At 31.6% G+C, this 24,174-nt stretch overlaps 1 protein-coding gene and 1 pseudogene across 16 annotated transcripts; one reads left to right on the forward strand and one right to left on the reverse strand.

The window, feature by feature from the left end:
* The first annotated feature begins 1,631 nt into the window (after positions 1-1,631).
* Positions 1,632-17,837, forward strand: LOC143904544 (uncharacterized; annotated as a pseudogene). Its single transcript, XR_013258946.1, has 2 exons — positions 1,632-2,058; positions 17,540-17,837. The product of XR_013258946.1 is annotated as an uncharacterized LOC143904544 (transcript).
* Positions 11,890-22,961, reverse strand: LOC143904542 (FAD synthase). 15 transcript variants are annotated; one of them, XR_013258943.1, is made up of 11 exons: positions 20,876-22,953; positions 20,683-20,777; positions 20,445-20,568; positions 20,119-20,375; positions 19,900-20,042; positions 19,493-19,696; positions 19,216-19,401; positions 18,788-19,049; positions 18,306-18,465; positions 13,560-14,017; positions 11,890-13,162 (listed from the first exon to the last, which is right to left on the reverse strand). XR_013258943.1 is itself a non-coding variant. In XM_077419320.1 (10 exons), the coding sequence occupies exons 2-9, from the start codon at positions 20,979-20,981 to the stop codon at positions 18,797-18,799; spliced, it is 1,368 nt and encodes a 455-aa protein (XP_077275446.1). In that variant the 5' UTR covers positions 20,982-21,033; positions 22,767-22,953; the 3' UTR covers positions 16,490-18,465; positions 18,788-18,796. The 15 variants fall into 15 exon arrangements, 11 of the variants coding, with proteins under 11 accessions (XP_077275448.1, XP_077275446.1, XP_077275445.1 ...); XR_013258942.1 differs by having other exon boundaries at positions 11,890-12,437; positions 12,549-14,017; XR_013258945.1 differs by having other exon boundaries at positions 11,890-14,017; positions 18,306-18,413; positions 20,876-22,954.
* Positions 22,962-24,174: the final 1,213 nt, after the last annotated feature.

Genomic DNA, 24,174 nt, shown 5'->3' on the forward strand with positions numbered 1-24,174 from the left:
AAATTTGTTTAAGAATTCTTCGCAATATTAAAGTAAATATCGCGATTAAGTTGTTTAACGGTTAACTGATAAGCAGTCACGAGGTGTTATATCATAAAGTAAACCCAATCGTTGGCATCATATACGTAGGGTCAGTGACGGCTAGTAGTCACGTGGTTTCCACGTGGGTTTCATTCATAAAACGTGTTCGTAGGTTGTAGCCGCAGTAATGCCGACAGTAGCAGCAGCGTGTTGGCTGGCTGTTACTGATGTGGTAGTTACAACGCTGGTAGTAGTGATGCGCGGCAACAGCGGGAGATAGTATTAGTATTAGTAGTAGTAACTACGGTAGGGTAACAAGCAGGCAGGCAGGCAGACAGACAGGCTAGCAGGCAGGAAGGTGGTTAGCCCGAACTGGCTGGCAAGTGGAGGCAACGGCGGATGCCGTAGAATGGAGTTCAGTGGCGCGCGCGATGTGTTGGTTTACGCGCGTTAGATTTTCGCCTCGAGCTGTCCGACCAACCAGCCAAGTAAAGCGGAGGGAAAACAAGGAAGAGAACTCACGCGACCGTGAGTGTCGGGATCAGATGTGATATCTCTTTCTTCTTCTTTCCTCGACCCTTCTTTTTTTGAATTCTAGTTTGAGCTTCCTTAAAGTTTCCTCTATGCCATGTATCCACACCGTCAACTAAAGATTATAACTTTAAAACCGTCCTCATTCCTTGTCTCATTTTCTCAATTTGCCTTGCCTCTGATCTTTCACTTTCATCCTTCCTTTTTTTACTAGCTGTGATGCTCGTTCACTCATGTCCGCATGAATCCAATAACAAGCTCCAATGAGCGCAAGCGCTCTCTAGCTACTGATTTTATTGAAGTGGTGCTTTAATTTCTTCCGACCTTACTTACGCGTCTTAAAATATAATTCATATAACATCTATTCTATGTATTAACTTATTAACATTATCAACAATTAATGTAAAATCAGTTTATGACACACCAATGAAACATTAAATGGATGCCACGCGATTCTTAAAATCAGATCGTCTTATAGACTACAGAATCGACTATGAGTAATGCAGCACATTACCATTGTAAGCATTTCTATAAAACTTCTCTGTCCTTTATATTAATTTTTAGATAATTATAATTAGTAACTTGTAATATTACGTTACAATTATTGTAGTCGTTAATACAGCGTACAGTTAATACAACTATTATAAAGCAATATCATCAATCTTCCTTCTCATCAACTCATTATCAGCATTATATTCGCGTTCAAAAAATATCTGTCGATCTTTTGCTTATCATAATTAGAATTTCCTCAATATCGCATGTACAATCTTAATCTTTAGAATCAAGTTGGATTTCTGATAATTCACGACTGTTATAATGAAACGATATTTTACTTTAAGGTCTCTTAAGGTTTGATCAATGTATATGTGTATACATTGGATGGACTTACACGGCACGTAATATGTATACGTTCTTAAAAACAGCATACGTATATTTTAGACTTCCGAGTCTCGTTGAACGCGCGCATATCCCGCGGGAATCAATATCCGCGCGTCTCCCAGCCTCTCCCCTACACCCCTATCTTCCCCAGCCCCTCATCGACCATCTCTCGTACTCCTGCTCCCTCTTTCCACCGGTACATGGATTTACCCCCTCACTTATACTTTCTCACGGTGCTGCACCTTCTTCGGTACCGTGCACTGTGTACCACCCCTTGCGCAGAGTGGAGTGGAGTAAAGCGGAGAGGAGCGGAATGGAGCGGTGCGGCCGTCCGCCTCTGATGAATGTGATTTTGAGAAGGGGAGAGCGGAATACGGCTGCCTGCCTTCCTCCTTTGGTACCTCTACACCCCTTTCTACCATCCACTCACTCTCCCCGCGCCAGACTCGATCCCTCCTGCTCTCCTCACTCCACTACCATCGTCTCTCCTCTATCAACTTCCACCACGTCAACCTACCAACCTCTCCTTCGTTTCTCTACCCCGGCAGCTACGTCTCTCCCAAGTCGACACACAACTACAAAACATTCAATTTGAACGTAAAGTTAAAACGAAATGGATTTTCCAGCGTGAGTACAGTCGCTACTAAAAGCTTAGTCTCTCCGATGATTGCGTATAGATTTGCAATATCAGAAAAAATGCAGGCAACAAAAAAGTATTCATATTTTTACGTACCACGTTTTCGTATATTGTGCAACCGAAATGTCTTTGTATTTATTCTTGTTCAAGAATGTCCTTAATAATAGATATCCGAATAAGAATGCAGATTGCATGTAACATAAATTGTATTGCTTTGCTTTGCTGTTCAGAAATGATTTCGATGGTTTCAACAATTGCTTTTTTCTTTTACTTTTTTGTTTTTTTCTTTGCTCTTTGCTTAATAAGTTAATAACAATTATTGATTGCTTAATATCTAATTTTATCGTATTTTGTTTTATCATTCTAAGGCACGAACGATTGGTTATCATAAAGATTGGAATTTGAAGATTCTTTGTCAAAATCTCAATTATCAATTTTAAAATTCTCACAATTCTTAATATTCCTTTTGATAATAAAAAATCGTTTAAGTTGTTTATGAATTACTAATTATTTAATATTTATCAAGTGTCTTCTGTTGTCAATGATTTTAATTACAGGACAGTCATGAAAATAATTAGATTATATATTTCAAAAATGTCATGAGAAAATGGTACGTATTACATAAACATGAGATGAATAACGAAGAAAGGCTCTTCTAATAACAAATGTAACTCTGAATCAAATCATAAATGAAAGCGGATTTGTGAAAGAATCTACACCTTAGAGAATCGTAAGTGTGATATGAATTATGCATTTGACTAACGGGGGGGGTCCTCCTTCTTGTTTTTGGTTTATTCGAGGAACCAAAGAAATAAAGAAAACCTGATAGAAAAATATACGAAGTATATGAAGACAAAGAATATAAGTTTTCTCTTGTAGTTATCTCTTTTTTTATTAAAATTATCAGAGAATTCAGTTCTTAACGAGGAACATAAACAATACATATAAAGAATATATGCAAAATACATTTGTCTAATTTTTTATATTTATAAATCTCAAATTAGTATTTTAAGATTATCTATGTTTCGTCAAATCTCTGTCAAACTTTTGTATCACGTGCATGTCATTGACGTTAAAAAAAAACGAAGACAGAAATATAATGGTATACGGAGGATAGGTTTGAGATGGTTTAGTTCTATCGAGGGACTTTCCGACAGCATGAATCAATCCCTGTCCATTTTGCCAGGAATCGACTATGGTCACCCTCAACTTTACCCTCGTTTTCACCCTCGCTACTCACCCTCAACTACATTCTCGCTTCTCTTCTTCCGCTCTTTCTCATAAGGCCGAGTTCCTTGACAGAAAACTGGCTTCGCTCTACTGTCCTTATATAGTTGGTAGTCTGGTTGAGTAGGTCAGGTAAAGATTCAGGATCAAGTTCACGGCCTTGCTAACGAAAGCATGTTATGATTGACATGTATTTTTTAGTTTGTTATACTTTGTCATTCATATTATTATGTAATCTTTATATTTATCAAAAATATTTAACAATATCTGATAGATGAAGCAGTAAATACTCTAAAAAGTACTTACTGGTAAGCATTATATGAATATATATGTATATTAATATATGAAAGGGATAGCAATGATTCTCAGAAATAGCATGATTCTTAGAAACAACGTATCATCAAACGAGCATGTTTCTCATCCAATTAACCGTTTTTAATTTTACAAAAGAAATTTTGCATTATTGCAGATTAATGCTTGCACTAGTGCTCGACAAAGTAACGTTCAATTGAATGGTTTAATCGCAAAATATTTATAAAACGTAATCGTAAAGTTAAAAAAGAAGGAAAAACGCTTATTTTCTATTCCTTGTAGTTGAAAAATTTTGAACATGTTTATTCAAAAATAACTGTTGTGTAAAAGATCATATGAGAAACATAATGTTTTTCTTCAACATTAATGTCTTTAATATTCTTTGTATACGTTAAATTAAGAGCCGAAAACCGAGAACACAATTGAAAGCTATTATCAATGATCTATTCACAGCTCTTTTGCAATATACCTAATATTTAACATTGAATATCTTATTAACCATAGCCGACACAAAAAAACTCCTTTTGAGGATTGAAAGTCCTAACAACATACTTAATTTTAACTGCAATGAAATTTCTCCAGTCCGTCACATATCATAGTTATAATATGACAAAGTACGTGAAAATAGCTCCTTTTTGCAACTTTAATTGTAAATTCCTCAAAATTATGACGTGATGGAATAATTTGGAAACCGGATCCGTATTTAGGATTCAAGAAATTATAAGAAATAATTAGTTCTGTGTTCAAAAAAAAAATTATTTTTTATTAATGTGTAATCGATGTAGGAGAATAAAAAAAGATAGGATGAGACCAACACGATTTCTTCTTACTTTATAAGCTTTTATTTCGTAGTATCCTTGTCCCGCGATCAAGTTTAATCATTTAACTGTTCCTTGTGTCGCGATACCGCGATACTTTGTTGAAATTGGAAGAAAAGAAAAAGATATGAAAATATTTGATTATAAATATCCTCTGTAAACTGTTAAAGGATGTTTAAACCAATATCTTGAGTTAAACAAAATGTTAATTTTGTTATTTTTAGTTACCACGTGTGTTGAAATTGATTATTTTAACACAAAACAGTATTATTTTAGCTCCATTGATTTAGTTAAATTAACGACGTATTGAGTAGGAGCAGTAGCGACTTATAGAAATAGTTAAAAATAATTCAAATTGAGGTATAATTTGACACTACGAATTTAACAGAGTATTCTCCGTAAATATTATGAAGTTAAATATAAGTATCGGTTAAAATCGCTGCTCGTGCGTGAAAAGTGACATTCTAAGTAGCGAGTCAGTTTTGATCAGAAATCGTACATTTTATATTTATTCTGACGTATACTAAATGGCACATAATAATAATAGTAGTTTGATTTATTTACAAGAGTGACTACCATCTGTTAACTGTTGCACAAATGTAAAGGTCAATTGACTGTATGCGTTAGAATTTCTTTTATCCACTTTTATCCACTTTATCTAACCCGGTTTTATACTTTTACAAAGAAGTCTTGTTTTTCTTTCGCTAATAGCGGGTTTTGGCATTTACGAAGGTGGTAAAAGTTGAAGATTTTCAATGGAAATTGTTTGTTATTACCTGTTTTTTTTTTCAAACATATTTGTGTCGTTATATAAGCGAAAATTTTTATCATATACGAATATGAATGAATCTAAATTTTGAACCATGGCATCATTCAAGTTATTTCGAATTGAGATTTATTTACTGTGCGTTGTGATTGTCCAGATCTATTTGGTCTCTTTCACTGCTTTGCTTACAATTAGTCAAGCATAACAGCTTAACAATCGCATTATTTTCATTTATATCAATTTGCGTACTAAATGCCGAATATTATTTCTATATATATTATACAAAGCAATATTCTGTTCTTTGAATAATTGATTTTCAATGATTTAATTAGTAGCAAAATTATAGCTATTTCTCTCTCTCTCTCTCTTTCTCTCTCTCAAAAATAAACAATGTCTTGCCCAATGTCGTATCAAAAATCATTTTTTATATGATTTTTATTCCAAATCCTGGTCAATTCTTCGATGAATTAATGTGCATTTGTTATCATCGTCGTTGTCTACAAAAGGATCTTTTTACATGATAAATAAACCAAAATTACATTTGCAAATACTGATATGACAAGATCAGATAGAGATCAAGAGACAGCTGTAACTTGATTTACAGTCCGTTTCTGTAATTTAAATTCCTCATCAAAGTATAGTAGCCGATGATATCTGGTTTGTACACGATATATGATACTAAGTAAACGTTTTAAATCGGATAACAGATCGATAGTTTGAGATTATTCCGGAAGAAATATCCGTTTGCCTTAATTTCGATAAGATAATAAATGAGCTATAAGAACAAGAAGAGGCGTCAAGGTAATATGTCGTTCATAAAATCGTATATAGTTCCGTGAAATATTAAATAAAAACAAAATGAAATTGTATTGCTTGAAAGGAGAAAAATGTCAAGAAAGATATGTGTACACATCTTTTGGATATAAAGTAAATATTTAGGGAATCAACATACCATGAAAGATACAAGAATTAATAAATATAAAAATATCACTAAATACATGAAATAACAAAAATTAAATTTTAGCACATAAAATAAACATTAGAAGAAATCACGCAATTTTACAATCCTTTTGTAAAATAGATAACATCATGCGCTGAAATAACGAAAAAAAAAAAACAAAAAGTACGATTGACATAGCATGGTTATATAAACTGGAATATGTGAAAATTATAAAGTGAAAAGGAGTACAGGCAATATATAAGATAAGAAAAAAAGATCAGGTGAAGGTCTTGCTTACCACCTGACGGTCTCATGCCGCAACCTGATCAGCTTTCCAAAGATTCGGTTGCCCGTATTTTCATATCGTTAGCTGGCCAAAATATCTGTTATTGCTCTTAAAAATCGAAAACTTTTATTTTTTCAAAACAAAATGTTTTTAATTTTTAACGAAGAATTAAGACATTATTAAAAACAAAAGATGAATATTTGTTTCTATATTAATTGATTAAATTGCACTTTCTTATAGAAACTTTTTGTACATTTTACACAAATACTTAGTATCCGCGATCTCGTTTGCATTTATTATTTCTTTTTGTTATTATATCGATCCGTGAATAGAGACAAAGATAGTTAAGAGGAGTAGAATAAATTGTACTATACCATATAAAAAGAAACTCAGATGGAGATGAAAAAGAAGCCAGAGAAGCGAAATAAGCGTGTCGAACGAGATGGAGAGCGTTGAGCATGATACGTAGTTTGCAAACTTTCCAGATTCAAAAGCTTTTCAATACACGAAAGTTTGTACAAATAGAAGCTTCGGGAAATGTATAATATCATGAATAAGTAAAGAAAATTTCATAAATCAATACCCCTCGGCAACTTTTCTTCAATATTACCTCTATTTGAATCACAATTACTATTCTTTTTTTGTATCTTTATACTATGTTAATATTTAATATACTCGCATAAATTTAATATATGCCGATTTCGATAAAATGCCAAATCTGAGAATTTCCAATACAATGATGTTAATACATTCGCAATATTCTGATGTACAACGATAATGATCATCTTCGTTAAATTACAGTTGTATTGTGATCTTCTTATATCGCGAAACACTATTGCATCAGCTAGTGTATCTTTACAGTCGGAAGAAGCTCTGGCCCACTTCCCTTTATGGCGCTATTTCGTAAAAGTTTCCTATAAATTGCATTTAGCAACGTCGTGCGCGTTGCTAGCGAAGTCGTTCCTATCTCGTAACGGACTGTGTTCTCTTTTCGATGATACATGATACGCCATACGCCATACGTTATATGCGTATGCCGTATGCGACAGTGGGTATACATGATCCGCGATACATGATTCTGCATTGAAGGATAGATGATAAATAAATATATGATAAAATGATGATAGAAAAAGTATTTTAGATAAAATGAAAGAAAGGTAGCGATGATAGAATAATAGAATTACAAATGAACTTCGTGTAGCAAAACTTTTTAATAACTCCACTAACATATTGATAATACTATAAGCTGTCAACAAAAAGATGCGTAAGAGAACAAAGATAATTGTCTTCTGGAGTTCTTTTTAAACGCTGAAAACGATCTCGTTTATCAAATTGCTCTATCACGTGAGAATTTTGAGAAATTTGCAAATAATAATTTTATTAATCATGAATATCTTTTGGTTATAATTGACACAAGTTCGTTTTAAAGACTGAAAATCTTAACAACATATGCTTAATTTTGATTATAATAAAACTTCTTTAGCATGTCTGCACATATCGTAATTATAATATGATAAAATACACTCAAATAGCCCATTTTTGCAAATTGAACCACACATTTTTCTAAATTATGACGTAATAGAGTAAATTTAGTAAACAGGATCGTATTCGACGCGTAAAAGCTATCAGGAAACGATTACCCTCATTCTTGTGTTCGAAAAAAGTCATTATTTATTACACAGTACAATTCATTGATTATTGGTATTATTTTGAAAGAAAATAATTTATAGATGTTTATTAACAGAAGCTTATTTTATTAATTTATAAGTTTATGACAATTCTTAAACGTATATCATACCAAAGCAAATCGATTATTATATCATTCCAGTACTCGTTCCAAATACGCACATTCCAAACTTTTAATTCCTTTGATTTTATAGCACATTTTTTATCAACCAGTGAGCAGAATAGTACATCTGCTGTGCAATAGGGGAGGCTGAGAAGATAGAGGATATGGAAAATAAAATGAAAGATATAAATTCCCTCTCCAGACAATTTAAAATATACACACACACGCGACTAATGCAAAGAGAAGGGAGGGAGAAAAAAGGAGAGCAAGATAAAAGAGGGGGAGCGAGAGTGAGAGAGAAAAAACGAGAGAGAGAGAGGGGGAGAAAAGAGGGAGAAAAAGAGATAGACAAAGGTGGAAAGGGAAAGAGAGAATAGAGCTGGGAGAGATAGAGGATTACATGGTTATTAGAAAATGGCAATTATTTTCGAATTATTTTTTACACATAAATTCGCATTTGTAAGAATAAACTTAAATGCAATGTTTCTAAATTATAATCAATTGTTTACCTTATTTTATTTTTATGAATTTAAAAAAAAGATGTAATAATATAAAGACCCTCAAAATTTAAATATAGATTGGAAGAGGCTGTAAGGGTCACACGCGGATCAAGATGTGTTTAAATAATATAATGATTTATTCTTCGAAATCCAAAAATCCAAACGTATCGGTACCATATGTTTTCAATATATCGAAGAAATTCAAAAACGTGGTCACGGATTTGAGTGTCAACTTGTCATTCTATAGTTTGAATAAACTAAAGAATTTCATCAAAGTCCAGAAAGACATCCTTCCTACCCAATCAAATAAAAACGTCGTGTATAGAATTTCTTGTAAAAATTGTGACGCTACTTATGTTGGCCAGACGTTGAGGCAACTCAAAACGAGAATTACGGAACACCGTAATCATATTCATAGAAACACGGTAACTCCGTCATTACTGAACACAGATTAAATTTTAACCACGAATTTGATTGGAAAAATGTGAAAATTTTGGTCAAGGAAAGGTTTTTAGCAAAGTGACTTGTATCTCAGAAATGTTACATATTAAATTACAAAAGAATAGTTTGAACTCTCAGGCCGATACAGAGTTTTTGCACCACGCGTACGTGTCTATTTTGAATAAATTGTAAACCATGTCCATGACACTTTGTTCTTCTGTAGGATCATGAGTATTTTTCATGTATTTATAACCGCTGACTTTATATATTGAATATTTATCATTTCTTATATATATATATATATATATATATATATATATATGATTTGACCTATACGTTTTAAATTTATTTTTACCAATGTTTGACTTAAGACATTCCCGACTAACTATTTTATGAATTTATTATTGCTCATTTTATATTATTTATTATCTCTTACGTTTTGACCTACACGTTTTTTCAATTTATTCTTGCCAACGTTTGACATATAAGACTTGCCCCTGCCTGCTTTACCGAATCATTTTTGTGTTGTGCGTCGTGTCGACAGGATCTCCTCGTACAGATCTCTTTGTACAGATCATTTCTTTGCTATATGTTCATACCATTTTCATTTGACTCTACGATGTATTCGTTCTCCAGACTACTTGATTTGGACCTTGTAGTCTCACTAGGTTTCTGTAAAACTTGGAAACAGTAAACTCACCATGTTGTTAAGGAGAACATTTTATTATTGTTGTTAACATTATACCACTGAAGATGGCTCGGACAGGAGCCGAAACGTTTGGATTTTTGGATTTTGAAGAATAAATTATTATATTATTTAAACGCATCTTGATCCGCGTGTGACCCGCCTTACAGCCTCTTCCAATCTAATTTTAAAAAAAGATTATAGAATGGAAGAATATATGGTTAAATATTTACCAGTTATTCATATTGACACAATTTTCTCATTACATGCAAAAATTGAAAAAGATTGTGCTACATATTTAATAGTTATTTGTGCAACAAGTGCTGGAAGATGAAAATTCACGGGTGCGGAGTTGACCGTGCGGTCACCGCACCCGGGAATTTTCAACTTCACGCACGTGTTGCATACTCTATTCTTATTTTATGTTCATGTTGCAAGTGCGTGGACAGTGGCCTATCACGCGCGCGTCGCGTGCGTAATGGGCCACTTTCCATGCACGTGTGACATAAAGAAATTATATTACATAACATCTAAATTCTAAAGTTCTAAACCATAACTTTAATGTCTCAGTCAGCCTTAGGACTTTTGACTATTTCAAACACGTTTTGGCTCTCCACTAGTTGGTCCTCCCCCCACTTGATTAAAATTTAATGAATAAATTATAGTAATAATGCGCTATTTATGCGTTCTTTAAATAAAAAAAAAAACATTTTTGCGCTCGTTTCGTTTAGCCAAAAAAAAAATGTTTTAAATGGGGGACTGAATTAGGCTATCAGTGAGACCCCCTACATGTTAATCATAAGCAAATATGAAAAACAAATACACAGGATTTATGCACTAATTATGCGCTAATTATGTACTCTCACATCAGAATAATTTCAATTTTTGCGCGGGATTTCCTTTTTGGTGCAAATGGTAATATTCTCTTCAACTCATTAAAAATATCAAAATTTGACTACCCAACTATGCACAATACTTACGCAAATTATGCGTTATTATTTTAAGATAATGACGATTTTTGCGTTACAACTCTTAGAGAACTTCCGAATTTTGATATTTTTAATGAGTTATAAGAGAATATTGCCATTTGCACCAAGAGAGAAGTCTCTAAGAGTTGCGACACAAAAATCGTAATTATCTTAAAATAATAGCGCATATAATTCGCGTAAGTATTGTGCATAATTGGGTAATCAAATTTTAGTATTTTTAACGAGTTATAAGGGAATATTTTACCATTTGCACCAAGAAGGAAGTCCCTTAAGGGATGCGACACAAAAATTATATTACTCTGATGTGAAACCGCATAATTAGCGTATAAATCATGTGTATTTGTTTTTCAGATTTGCTTATGATTAACATGTAGGGGGGTTCACTGATAGCCTACTTAGCCCTCAATAAAAAAAATTTTTTTTTGGTTGAACGAAACGAGCGCAAAATTTTTTTCTTACAGATTTGAAGAGCGCATAAATAGCACATTATTATATAATTTATTCATTAAATTTTAATCAAGAGGGAGACGTAGCTAGGCAGTATTTCAAACGTGCAAATTGACAAGGCGGAATAATATAATATAATAAAATAAATAGATAAAACAATCGTTAACAAATTATATATATCTTTAGAAATTAAAATGATTTGTTTCAGAAGTTATTACCGATTGTATAAAATTGCTCTATGCAAATAAATTATATAATAATTATATTTAATTCAATATCTCCAAATTTGCAAAATTATTATCTTTAGGATGATGTTATGTGATAAATTTGCATTATGTATATAATGTGTGTATTATGTATAATAATAATAAATTAATAATTGGAGTTTTGTGATCATTGTCTCCATTAATCATTGTTAGTTTGCAATTTGCGTGCCTCTTATTATCATTTTCCGATCTGTTAGAGCGATTAGGTGACTTTTTTAATTTATGCGCACGCAAAGCACCGATTGAGTTTGATTATAAAAATATCTGTGCCATAAATCATGATACTTTATCGAATTGCTATTATGTATTATGTATTATGTATTATGTATTATTATTATCATCATCATCATCATCATCATCATCATCATCATCATCATCATCATCATCATCATCATCATCATCATCATCATCATCATCATCATCATCATCATCATTATTATTATTATTATTATTATTATTATTAGATTAATATATTATTATATTACAATCACGTGAATTATTCGTGTGTTCATCGATTATTCAATAATTTTTACCACTTATTGTTAAGATTCTTAATCAATTTAATGTGAGTCAATGCATTCTGCTAATAAAATTAGTCTAACAAAGAGACTTTCGATGAGAGAGATTCAAGAGAGAGATTCGATGACAAATATTTGATTGATTGAAAATCTGAAATCAGACATGTTTTCTTCATCCATCGGAATAATCGCCTTGTTTCGTGCGGATTATGTGGATAATTATTTTGAAAAGGCATATAACAGTTGAACGGTTGTAACGGATATGAAACGGAAAGATTAATAATTATAAAAGTTTGTGCGCATTTTCTAAGAGTTGTAAAGCTACAGACAACAGTTTTCCATCATTCGTATAGCTATTGCACTTATCTCTATTCACTTTAATCACCTTTAACAAATAAATCCTTTATTAATTCATCTTCTTTTCCATCTCACTCTTATCATAACTATCTACCTACTTACTCTATCTTATTCTTTTCTCCTATCTATAAATACGTACATATCTTTGTATCTGTCCTGATTCTTTTACTTATCGCTTTCTCGTTTTTTCGCTCTCATCCCTCTTTTTCTTTTGATATTCTCTTTTCGCTTGTTGCGGTATTTTTCCTAACCGCTCGCCACAGTCTCCGCCGCGTCAAGGACTTTCTTCTCATGCTCACCCCTTTTCGCAACTTCATTCTATCTCCACCCGTCCATCAACGCACAATTCTCTTTGAGCGTATTTTACTTTATTGCTATTCTTTCATCTCTTTTCCAAAGCATTATTCCTACTTTCTTTACGTTTTTTAAACATATATTTATTTATTCGGAAATAAACCAAGCAAAGAAAGAAATTAATTAATCAAGAGATCAAACATTCTGTATTGAAAATATCCAGATAATAGTGGACATTAACATATATTAAAATATATACATTAAAATATATTTTTCCTTAGATTTTATTGAAATATTCATAAATATTGTTTAATTATAATCAAACCCTGCTTCACTGCTTAAAAAGTATTTAAAGGTCTACCATGCGTGCTGTTTCTTTTTTCTCCATTTCCTTATATTGTTTGTAGTATATATAACTTTATCGTTATTGGCCCTGATCCAGAAGAGGATTGGAAAAATCTAGGTCATTTCAAAATTACACAACAATATCATACATTTAAGTAATACGTTTACTCAACTGTCTTCTTTCTATCGTTAATTCTGAATCTTAGAATTTCGCGTTTACTGCTATAAAATCGTCAGTCATGTTTGCAGATAAAGAAACTTTTTTTATAATATGCAATATAAGACACAAACAAGTAAATTTCTTGCAGATAAATGAAAGTAACAAAAACTCAACAATCTAACAACTTAACTTAATTCAAAACTGTCAAAAATTAAGAGAAAAAGTAAGATTTAGTATCATTTTTTCTTTATTGTATGCAAAAAAATGTCTCTTTATCATAAAATAAAAAATTAAGAGAAGGTGGGGAAAGGAAGAAAAATATGAAAAAAAGATACTAAAAAAAGTAATCACCACGACTAGTTGTTGCAATTTCAAGACATCTCGTTGTTTCCGTGCTCTCTCGGAGTGTGCCACTTCATCTCTAGCCACCGCGTCCTACTCATTCCACTTTAGCACCCCATAGGGGGTAGCTACCCGGGGGAATCAATAACCGACGAGGGAGCGCACCAGAGGGTGTAGTGGCGGGGCAAAGGATCGCAGGTTGTAGAGTTGGGGGTGGCACGCGGAGCGGTGGAGCTTGGCTCCGCCTCCGGCACGCGACCAGCACGCGACCGTCGTCACTACCGTCGTACCTTGCTCGTCTCGCTTCGTCTCGCCACGCTGCCTCACCGCCCGCGCTGCCGCTCGCAACGACCACCACCCCTGACCTGGATCTTTTGTTCTCCTCAATGTCTTTCTCTCTCGCCTTTTTTCCAACGTTGTCGTGTCTTTCTTCCATTTCCGAATGAACGTTCCGGAATCTTTACTGCCTGTGTTTGGACAATGAAGTCACTTTTCATATTTTTATACTTCTCGATAAATGAATTAAATTAAATTTACATATAAATATAAATTTTAAGATGATCAACCCTGATTGAACGATTTAATGACAAGCATTGTCATGAAATATCGTGTAATCACAAGAATTGATCTCGTCTTTTAATATCTAAATTTTAATATCTAAATTAAAGCTCCTGATGCTGGCTCGATTGCCAAGTCTGCGTTGACACTCAGCGTCACACTTGGCAAAATTGTAAACTAGAGACACGAAAAATAACGTTAAAAAGCTAAACTATTTTTGCAACCTACAGCGTCATTTTTCGTTTTAGTGTTTGTTTCGTTGTAGTGTTTTTATATTTAAGATAAATGTCATAGTGTGTTAGCATATATCGAAGACTTCCATTTTATTGTAATTTATTAATATGTGAAAACAAATATATTTTTATTTCCATTCGGCTCTCAAAACTTGTTTTTATTCTTGACTAGGCACAACTCAATTCGACATATGTGGATTATTCATTGATTACCCAAGCAAAAGAGAAATATCTGATTTATTTTACAAGTCTACTCTATTGATTATAAAATACTATTTATCGAAAAACATTTTTATTTTAATATACGTTGCAAAAATTTTTATAATATATTTTCTCGGTTCTGACGTCATTAATTCAAGATGGCTACAGTGAGTGAACAGGAGCTTTAAGTATATGTATTTCTTAATATAACTTTGCAATAAATAATGTTATTCCACTGCTAGTTTTCAAATGTGACACACGCACACACGCACGCACGCACGCACGCACAGAGGCGGTAATAAAAATAAGACAAAAATCAGAATTGATCAATTTATCTTAATATCTTTTATAATATCAAAATATCTTTTGCAATATATTCAAATATGTTTCACAGAATCCAAAAAAGAGAGAGAGAGAGAGAGAATGTGTTTAAAATATTTAATAAATTATATTTAAGATATTTTTATATAAATTTATATTTATTATAAAATATATATATTAAGTTGGGGGTAAAGTTAGGGAGAATAAAAACGTTTAAATAAAAATATTTCAAGTTTTTGCTAAATGTATATTGATATATAATCACGCGCGCGCACATATACATATATTATTTATACATAGGTATCTATATATGTATACACACATATAAAACACTATGTTAAGCAATATATATACTTTATAAGCATATATATTTCTACAAAAAATTTAAAAACTATTACTTTTTATATATTCCAACAATAATCACACTATTGAATAGAATTATATTAATAATTAGTGACTGTAAAGTTATGAAGTATTGCGTGCAAAGAAAATGATTGGATTACGCAGAGACGAGCCAGCAATACCATATGCTTAAGTGGAAAAGGAAGATAGGTCGGTAGAAAGATAGTAGAAAAAGGAAATGAGAGCGGCAGAAAGAAATCGATAACAGCGTGGCACGCGACAGCTTACCAACCCTCCGACTTGACTCGGACCGCTACAACCCTCGCGTTCAATCACTCTTTATTAATCATGCCAACGAAAATCTTTGTGTCCGTACAGCCACAGAAAAGATTTCTAGATACAATACTATTAGGATCGAAATAGAGCCAATCATATTTAGTATTGAAAGAAGAATATTTTAATCTTAAATAGAGGAATTTTTAAATCTAGAATAATTATGAGAAAATTAGAGAGATAGCATCAAGATTATTTTATTCTAGATTTAAGAATTCCTCTATTTAAGATTAAAATATTCTTCTTTCTAGAAGTCTAATTTAAGAATTCCTCTATTTAAGATTAAAATATTCTTCTTTTAATATTAAATATGATTGGCCCTATTTTTCGATCCTAATAGTATTGTATCTAGAAATCTTTCTGAGAGTGTACAAATTTCGTTTGCGTGTTGTAATGTCTTCAACAAGCTGTTAAACAAAAGTCACTTAAACTTGGCATTTATCCAACTGTTGCTCCATAATTCTTCGATATAATAATTAATCATATTTAATTGTGATTTTCATTCATCAATCTCTTATCATGATAGATCATATTATCTAGGAATTTTTGAACATAACATATATCATTTAAAGTCAGCGATTTTAAAAATTGTGGAAAAAAGATATAATATATTATACAATGTCATATATGCATTAACAATCTCGCTGCGCGTATACTTGGCGCGAGACTCTATATACCGTGTCTTTTGATACTGTTTTAAACTTTAACAGTTTTAAACTGTAAAATTTAAGAAAATATATGATCGATTCAGATAAAGAGTGAATGCAAATAGTAGAAATTCAGATTAAGACTTAGTACTGTTAATGTATATTTTATAAACTGCGATTATATATATAATGTATATATCTTATATTTTGTGGAATATTTTTTATTTCAGTTTCATCCTATTATTGTTGCTGATTTTTATATAATTTTGCAAACTATGTAACTGTTAATTGCAATTGGGGAGGAGAGAGAGAGAGAGAGAGAGAGAGAGAGAGAGAGAGAGAGAGGGAGATAACCTTACATCCAGAACTTATTTGAAAACAGGTCATTATTGTACCTACTGAATCATCTAGAAATGGCTTATAAATAATACATATGTCAATTATTACCTATTACTTTAGTGTAAATTTTTTGAGAAAATTAATTATTAATATAATTGGCTTGATATCGGAAGTTGTTATCTATTCAATTGGTTTGATGTATGTATATGGCATGATGTCTGCGATATATATATATATATATATATATAGGTATATATATATAATATAAAATCTAAAAAAAGAATTCGTGATTTCTTTTCTTCTGGTAATTTGTCATTGTATAACAATAGGATGTCCCACATTTTTCATCATGACATATATGCTATATTGCTATATTACGATGAAACGTACAAATCAGATAAACTTTTGATAGATAGTCAATACGGGCATATCACGGAATTTATGAAATCTAAACTTTTCAAGTACTTACGTTCTCCATATCGTGTGTAAAGCTTATTCACTAGGATCAATTGTTCAGCATCGTTGATATTCTAAGAAAAATCTTCACATTTGGAATATTGTAATAATAAGTATATCGTAAATAACACTAAGATATTTAATTCGCGTATTGTCGAGATATTGGAAATAGTTATTAGTTTAAATTTTTATTTTTGCTGATCTATGAGATAGATGAGAAATTAATGTATATAATAATAAATATCGTACTGCGAAAAGCGCGAGGAGGATCGCAACAAAATCCAAGATTAGACCTCGCTCTCACAAATTAGGTGCAAAAGTAACAAGAAATATAGGAGCATTCTGATCTGAATAAGTAAAAAACCAAAATAGATTGAAGCGAAAATTGAGACGAGAATGACGAATCGTGGCAGAAAATGAAAATAACGCCGTATTTTTGGCAGGTAAAATTGGTAAAAAAGCATCGATTCCAAATATATCTCTCATTTGAAACTCGTTCAAGATTTGTGAAACATGTATATCTATAATTTATGTCCGCAGGATTGTCTCTTTCTTTCAGCCCTCTGTCCGCCCACGGGCGTGGGCGCGAAGAATCTGCGAGAAGAACTGAAGAAGTGCGCGGAAGAAGGGAAAGCTAGTCGAGAATAAGTGAGTGCCGTGAGTGGTTGGGCCAGGTTGGGTAGTTGGCTGAGTGAAGGCAGCAAGGCAGCACTGGACGAGGGAGGAAGAGGAGAGGACCGTTGGATCGGAAAGAAAAATACAGTCGCAAATCAAACAGAAAACACATTTTCGCTCTTTTTATACATCTTTCGCGTAAATATTTGTTCTGGAAATATACGTTCGTTTCGTTTCGTTTCCATCTCTAGTACCGGCCTCTCTTTCCTCATCTTTTTCAATGTATACAACAATGTCCATGCGTATGTGCGAGCATGCATATCGACACGTATCTTCTTGCTTATAACGCGTTAAAAATTATTGATCTTTTTACTTTCGTTGCATGTAAAGACTTAAATGTTAGGATATAGGCTTATATGTAGGATAGGTTGATAAAGGTCTAAGCTTTAATAAAGGCCTGGATGAACAACTTGCGATATAGCACGGAACAGTAAGACACGTCGACACTGCGACTCGCTCTCAATTTAAAGTTTCAACGGATAAAAGAGGGAATACTTTAATTCGGAATGAAATTTCAAAAGAATGGAACAGGGATGGTGAAAAAATAAAAGAAGACAACGTGGACATTCTCTCTCTCCAACCAGTCGGCTTTCTTCAGCTGAAAAATGTGTAATACGAGCTTGTAGTTCGCCCCCACTCTCAAAAGATACCTCGGTCTCGCCCCATAGTTCTCCTATCCTTCCGATACCTTCCTCTTCCATGATGTATACATACATTCCAGTTTCATTGCTCGAATGGTTGAGCGGACATATTGAAAACTGCACACAGATAATACAAAAGTTGCTTTTGTGGGTGCGCGTCGCGATTATCCTTAAAAAGATTAAACAATATCTGAAAATATTTTTCGATTTTTGAAATTTGGAGTTAGAATCACATTGTAACTCAGCGATGGCATTAGTGCACACAATCGACACAATCAATCTTTCTATCTTGTGTATGTTATAATATATTACAAGTTCTGCCCCATATGTTTACTGTTATATTAGATATTATATTACAATTTTTCTTCATTACGCACAACATTCATGCTGTAAAATATAACACGCAAAATAATGTAAAAACAGATCATGTAATATGCCTGTTGCAATTACAGTTTTTAAAATTACCATTCTTTATTACAATTACTTCTTACCATTGTTCTTTAAGCTGTCAATTTACATGGTAGATACAGCGATGAAGCAAAAGTCCATACGTCTTTCTTCGTCCAGTTGTGCAAAGGATTATCGATTTGTAATTGATTCACATTATCCATGCTGTTATAATTAGAGTTAATTTTACTTTCACCACTCTCTTCAACCTTTCCAATTAGTAATGTCGGCCGTAAGTGCAATTGAACGATCTTGTTTATCTTATTATCAACTGCAGTTTCCACGGTATACATTATTAAATTATATCTAAGAAATATACAATATAATTTAATTTTTATTTACTCCAAATATAACAAAACATCTGTTACATAATACTGATTTATATGTCAAATATATGTCAATATGTATGTCAATGAATTAAATTATATTTTTTAGACTGTAATTTTAAGAGAAATAGATTATTCTGTATTACTTGTCAACCATTTCCTTGATGAATTCTTCCATGTCAACCGGCATCTCCTTTTTGAAGTAAACCACTTGCAATTTGTTATCAGAATGTAATTGAGTTTTACATATATGAGCGAGATGAATAACAACGCTCGATTCCATACTACTATCGAAATATATTAAAACACGTTCAGGATTCTGATAAAATTGTCTAAATGTAATAAAAATTAATATATAATATGATAATATTAATATAATATCGATATAATACAATAAAATGTAAAATGTATTATCCTTTTTACCTAAGCTTTTCAAGAGATTGCTCATAAATCGGGCGATGTGAGCAATTTTGAAGAAAATTATTATACTTGGTAATACAATCTATATGCGGCGTTCGGTCAAAATTTACAAAAATATCTGCAGGATTTAGTTCGTAAAATCTTTGTTTCGCTCTTTTAGTGTCATTTTCGTTATCACTTTCTATGGTTACAAATGCTTTAAAATACCTGCACATATACTTTGTGTTTATTTTTAAGTTTTCAAAAAAATGGCTTATTAAAAATATTTTTTAAATGCAGATTTTTTTATGAAAAATATACACTACATTTTTTGTAGTAATACTTAATATTAATCAGTATATTTACGAAAATATTTAAAAATAAAACAAGTGGTTATTATATTTACAGTATAATTTCTAACTCTACATTACCTGCAATTGTTCACTGGATAAGAACCAAAAGAAACATTGGGAAATTCTTTTACTACAGTTGATAAAGCATTTGCAAATAAATCTTCTCTAGCATCAATAAATACCTCTTCTTTTACGAATCTCTTGTTTGTAGAAAGCAATTCCTGAAATAAAGTAAGTATATACAGTACAGTTTAGTTAAAACAATTAATGAAAATAGTTTACCATAAAGATATTTACCTCATACAAATTTTGAAAAGATTTCTCAAGAAATACAGGTGAACCAGGAAATACATATATATTTTCTAATGTAATGTATGGAAAACTATTTGGTTTGTTTATGTTTGTATTTAAACCAAATTTGAGAGATGCTTTTTCAGGAATTTGAGCTATCTTATAAACAGGGGATAAAGCATCATTGATCATAAAATGATTTTTTATTATATCTACTAATTTAGGATGATAATGTAGCTTATCATTAAAAGCTTTGGCAAGACCTATGGATTAAAACATATTAAGAAACTATACAATTATTGATTATATTTTATATAATACACAATATTTACCTTTATATGTAACGTCATCATGTGTTGGCCCAATTCCACCAGATGTTATAACATAAGTGTATTTGTTGGAGGCATCTTTAATTTCTTTTGAGATTTCTTCAACATCGTCGCTTATAACAGAAATCTATAAAACATATTACTTATTATTACTATAAGAATAAATAAGAATAAATTCTGCATATTAAGATGTATGAAATATCAAGTATATAATTACTATATTATATACCTCCCTGCTTACCTTTTTTACTTGAATACCACATTTATATAATAAATTACATATGTAATGTGAATTTGTATCTTTTACTTGAGCTTTTAATATTTCATCTCCAATAACTAGAAATTTATGAATACATATTTATATATATTCTTAGAACACATAATAGTTGCTTTAAATATTTATATATAGCTTATTATATTATATATATTCGAACCAATTATTCCTGCTGTGGGACGATTTAAACCTTTTACATAGCGCCTTGATAAGACGTATACATGATTTCTTATATGGGTATTAATAAGACACTGATGTAAACTCATTATCACATAAAATTAAAAAGTTTTATTTATATATAAAATATGTCTATATACACTTAATATATAATCTTTATTAATATGAACGTTATTATAAAGAACATTTGCAACAATACAATTTTTATAATTATCTACTTTTGATGCCACTTTTTAGAATTCAATAAAAATACAGTACCTGTATTTTATTTATTTTTGTCAGAAAACAGAGTTTAATAAGTTATAATCGTTTATTTATATTATTGGCACTATAAAAAAAATAATTAATTATTAAAAGTTAAAACTTAATTAACTTAAAAGAGTTTGGTCAAAAAAATATATTTGACCCCTTTTGACGGATTTTAATGAAACAGGAATCAATTGAAAGCTTATGTCAAAAGAACTCAATTATATGAAACTTATTTTAATCTCAAATCCTTGAGTCAAGATATCGCAGTTAAAGTTGTTCACGATGTAAAGGATGTTTTTTTCTTCAATATTAAGAACATATGTGTTACTCTTACTGTGCTTCCAAACTCCTTAGAAAAACATTATTATTTGAACAAATTATCCAATTGCTCATTAAACTTCTCTATCTTTGAAAAAATATTTTTTTATAATTATCGCATATTTTTTCATTCTAATCCTCTTTTGATTGTTTTCTTGTATTCATTTACTAGATGACTTCATATGGGCACTAAAGTAAGATGTTAATACGTTTTTTTAAATCTCATTCCGCTACTGGATGTCACATTCTTGTAGTGACGGCGGGCAATATTGAAATGGGAAGTCTGGTAACATTAACAACATTAACATTAGCAGACTTCATAAAATTGTTTCAAATTTAATTGAAATAGGTAAAATGTTATTATATTGAACTTATTCGACCTGATAGAAAATTTGAAATCCAGGTATGCCGATATGTTGGACTTCTCTCTGTACCCTCCTTTAGTTGTATAATCTTGCAACTAAGGAGCCGATGCAGATACAATTCCGCCACCGTATTTCAACCAAAATACACAGCTTCCGATAAGTTAAAAATCTATTGCCTGTATTGTTTCCTGTTTTTGTTGCCTGTATTTTTCATCGTGCATCGAACTTTATTCTTGATTCTTTGGTCCTAATCGCTAATATCTGTTCCTTGTTCCTTATATTTTTCATTGTGTGGAAGCCTTTAAACTTATTGTTATTTGTATATTGCTAATCAGGGCAATAAAATTCCTAAACACTTTGTGTGATATAAAAGATTATTAAAGTCGGTTGGGAGGCCAAAAACGACCAAACGCTTTTTAAGTTAAGTTACGTTAGATTAAAATTAATTGATTAAATGATCAATTACACAAATTTACATGGATTTGAAATTTCCTATGCATTTCTTATGCAAAACGATATTTATTATCTATTATTGTCTGCTTATATATACAATGTGAAGGAAAGATATAAAATATTAATAAGTAATCGTGTGTTATTTTTCTTACATTCCTATATTCTGTAACTGATTCTGTAACAGATTTTGTAACTTTTTTAGTAAACCACTTTCTTTCAATATTTAATTACTATTTTTGCGAGAAAGAGAGTTGAGAAAATTTTTTATTTTTTAAATAGTATTTTTTCAAGAGTATAAAATAGAATCAAATAAATATATTGTCGAAATTTCAGATAAACACAACAAATTTCATAATCTAATCTAACCTAAAAACAACACCAAAGATTAATTATATTTTTCACAGTGCCAAGTAATACTTTTTCAAAATTTTGTTATAATCCAAAAAGAAATAATTATTTTCATTAAAATCTAAGTGCAAATGTATCAACCATGTAACTATTTCTATCTAATCACTGACAAGAGAGAGGTTTGTTCTCTGACTGAACTTTCTGCACTAGTACGACAAGTGACACGTGACGACGTGACACAACACAAGTGTATGTATGTATATTGTATAGTAGGCGTCGGGGATGCTAAAGCCACAGATTAGCACAATTTATAGACAGATAGCCAATGGCCCCTCAAAAGTCATCGAGACCGCACTTCCGTGCCTTGATTACCAACACACTTTGCCCCTTACCGACAGACTTTGCCCCTGGTGCGAGTCCGGACTAAATATACCCGATTTTACCTACAGACTTTGCCCCTGGTGCAAATCCGGACTAAATTTGCAGTGATGCCAGATTTCAGCGCAGTGATGTCAGATGCTCGATGCTCGGTCAGCCGCGAGCCGGCGAGAATCGTGCTAATAGGCTTCTTTGCTCGGCGTTCGCGCTCACGCGCGCGCGCGCATATATGTATAAGTCTTGTCGTACTTATTAATTACTTGTGATACTTATTGATTATATATATATATATATGTATATGAAACCGAGACCGAAGATTAATGAACAATACTATTGTTATTATATAATAATAAAAAAAAATTTATTTTGTAATTTGAAAATTATTTCTTATTTTTTTATGAGCAAATCGTTAACTTTCTTAAAGTTCTTAGAAAATATGCGAATAATTTTAATGATTGTCAAATAATTTTCCTAGTTTATATGTATTACATAACAACTCATTTGCCTAAAAAAATAAAAATGCAAAAAGAGTTAGAAAAAAACCAGGACCCGAACTTGTGACCTTCAGCATTCTAGCTCCGATCGTCTTACTCGCTCGTTCACGTTTACTATTAGAAAATTGCTTCTATCGGCTCGATAGATTACGCACACGGAAACTTTAAGCAATTTTATTTCATTAATTATTTGACATTGGCACAAGTTACTATTACTACGTTTACGCGAGCGTTACTTTTGTAGTAACTTACGATAATTCCTTCGCGTAAACGGGATTTTGTAGTAACTTACGATAATTTATTCCGCGTAAACGAGTGATATATCGTAAAAGTTACTACAGAAGTAACGCTCGCGTAAACGTAGTAAATGTCTTGTAAAATACATATAGTAAAATTAAAGGACAATTTTTTGCAATCACAGTTCTGTGTATTTCACTTTTACAAATAGATTACGTACATATTTGTTGCTCAACGGAAACCGCGAGAAGGTGGTGGTCTCTTTCGTCATGAGATAATGTAAAAAATTTGTTTTTTTAATATTGCAATAATTTTAATATGTATAAATTAAAAAATATATAAGTAGATAAAGCTCGTATGTCTTAGATAAAATAAAAGCCAATAACCGAACAACAGTATTCTAAATATTATAGTTTAATATTCCGTCAAAATAACTGGGA

Source organism: Temnothorax americanus, unplaced genomic scaffold (genome assembly GCF_048541705.1).
Source record: "Temnothorax americanus isolate GAGA-0224 unplaced genomic scaffold, ASM4854170v1 Scaffold53, whole genome shotgun sequence".
Lineage (NCBI taxonomy): Eukaryota > Metazoa > Arthropoda > Insecta > Hymenoptera > Formicidae > Temnothorax > Temnothorax americanus.

What these genes read in the sequence shown, in the direction of transcription:
- LOC143904542 (XM_077419322.1), bottom strand. Translation starts at nt 20,981, where the DNA reads ATGAGTTTACATCAGTGTCTTATTAATACCCATATAAGAAATCATGTA. An exon ending in TCCCACAGCAGGAATAATTG is followed by an intron (nt 20,778 to 20,875) that starts GTTCGAATATAT and finishes ATAAATTTCTAG; the next exon opens with TTATTGGAGATGAAATATTA. An exon ending in CAATCTCTTGAAAAGCTTAG is followed by an intron (nt 19,402 to 19,492) that starts GTAAAAAGGATA and finishes TATTACATTTAG; the next exon opens with ACAATTTTATCAGAATCCTG.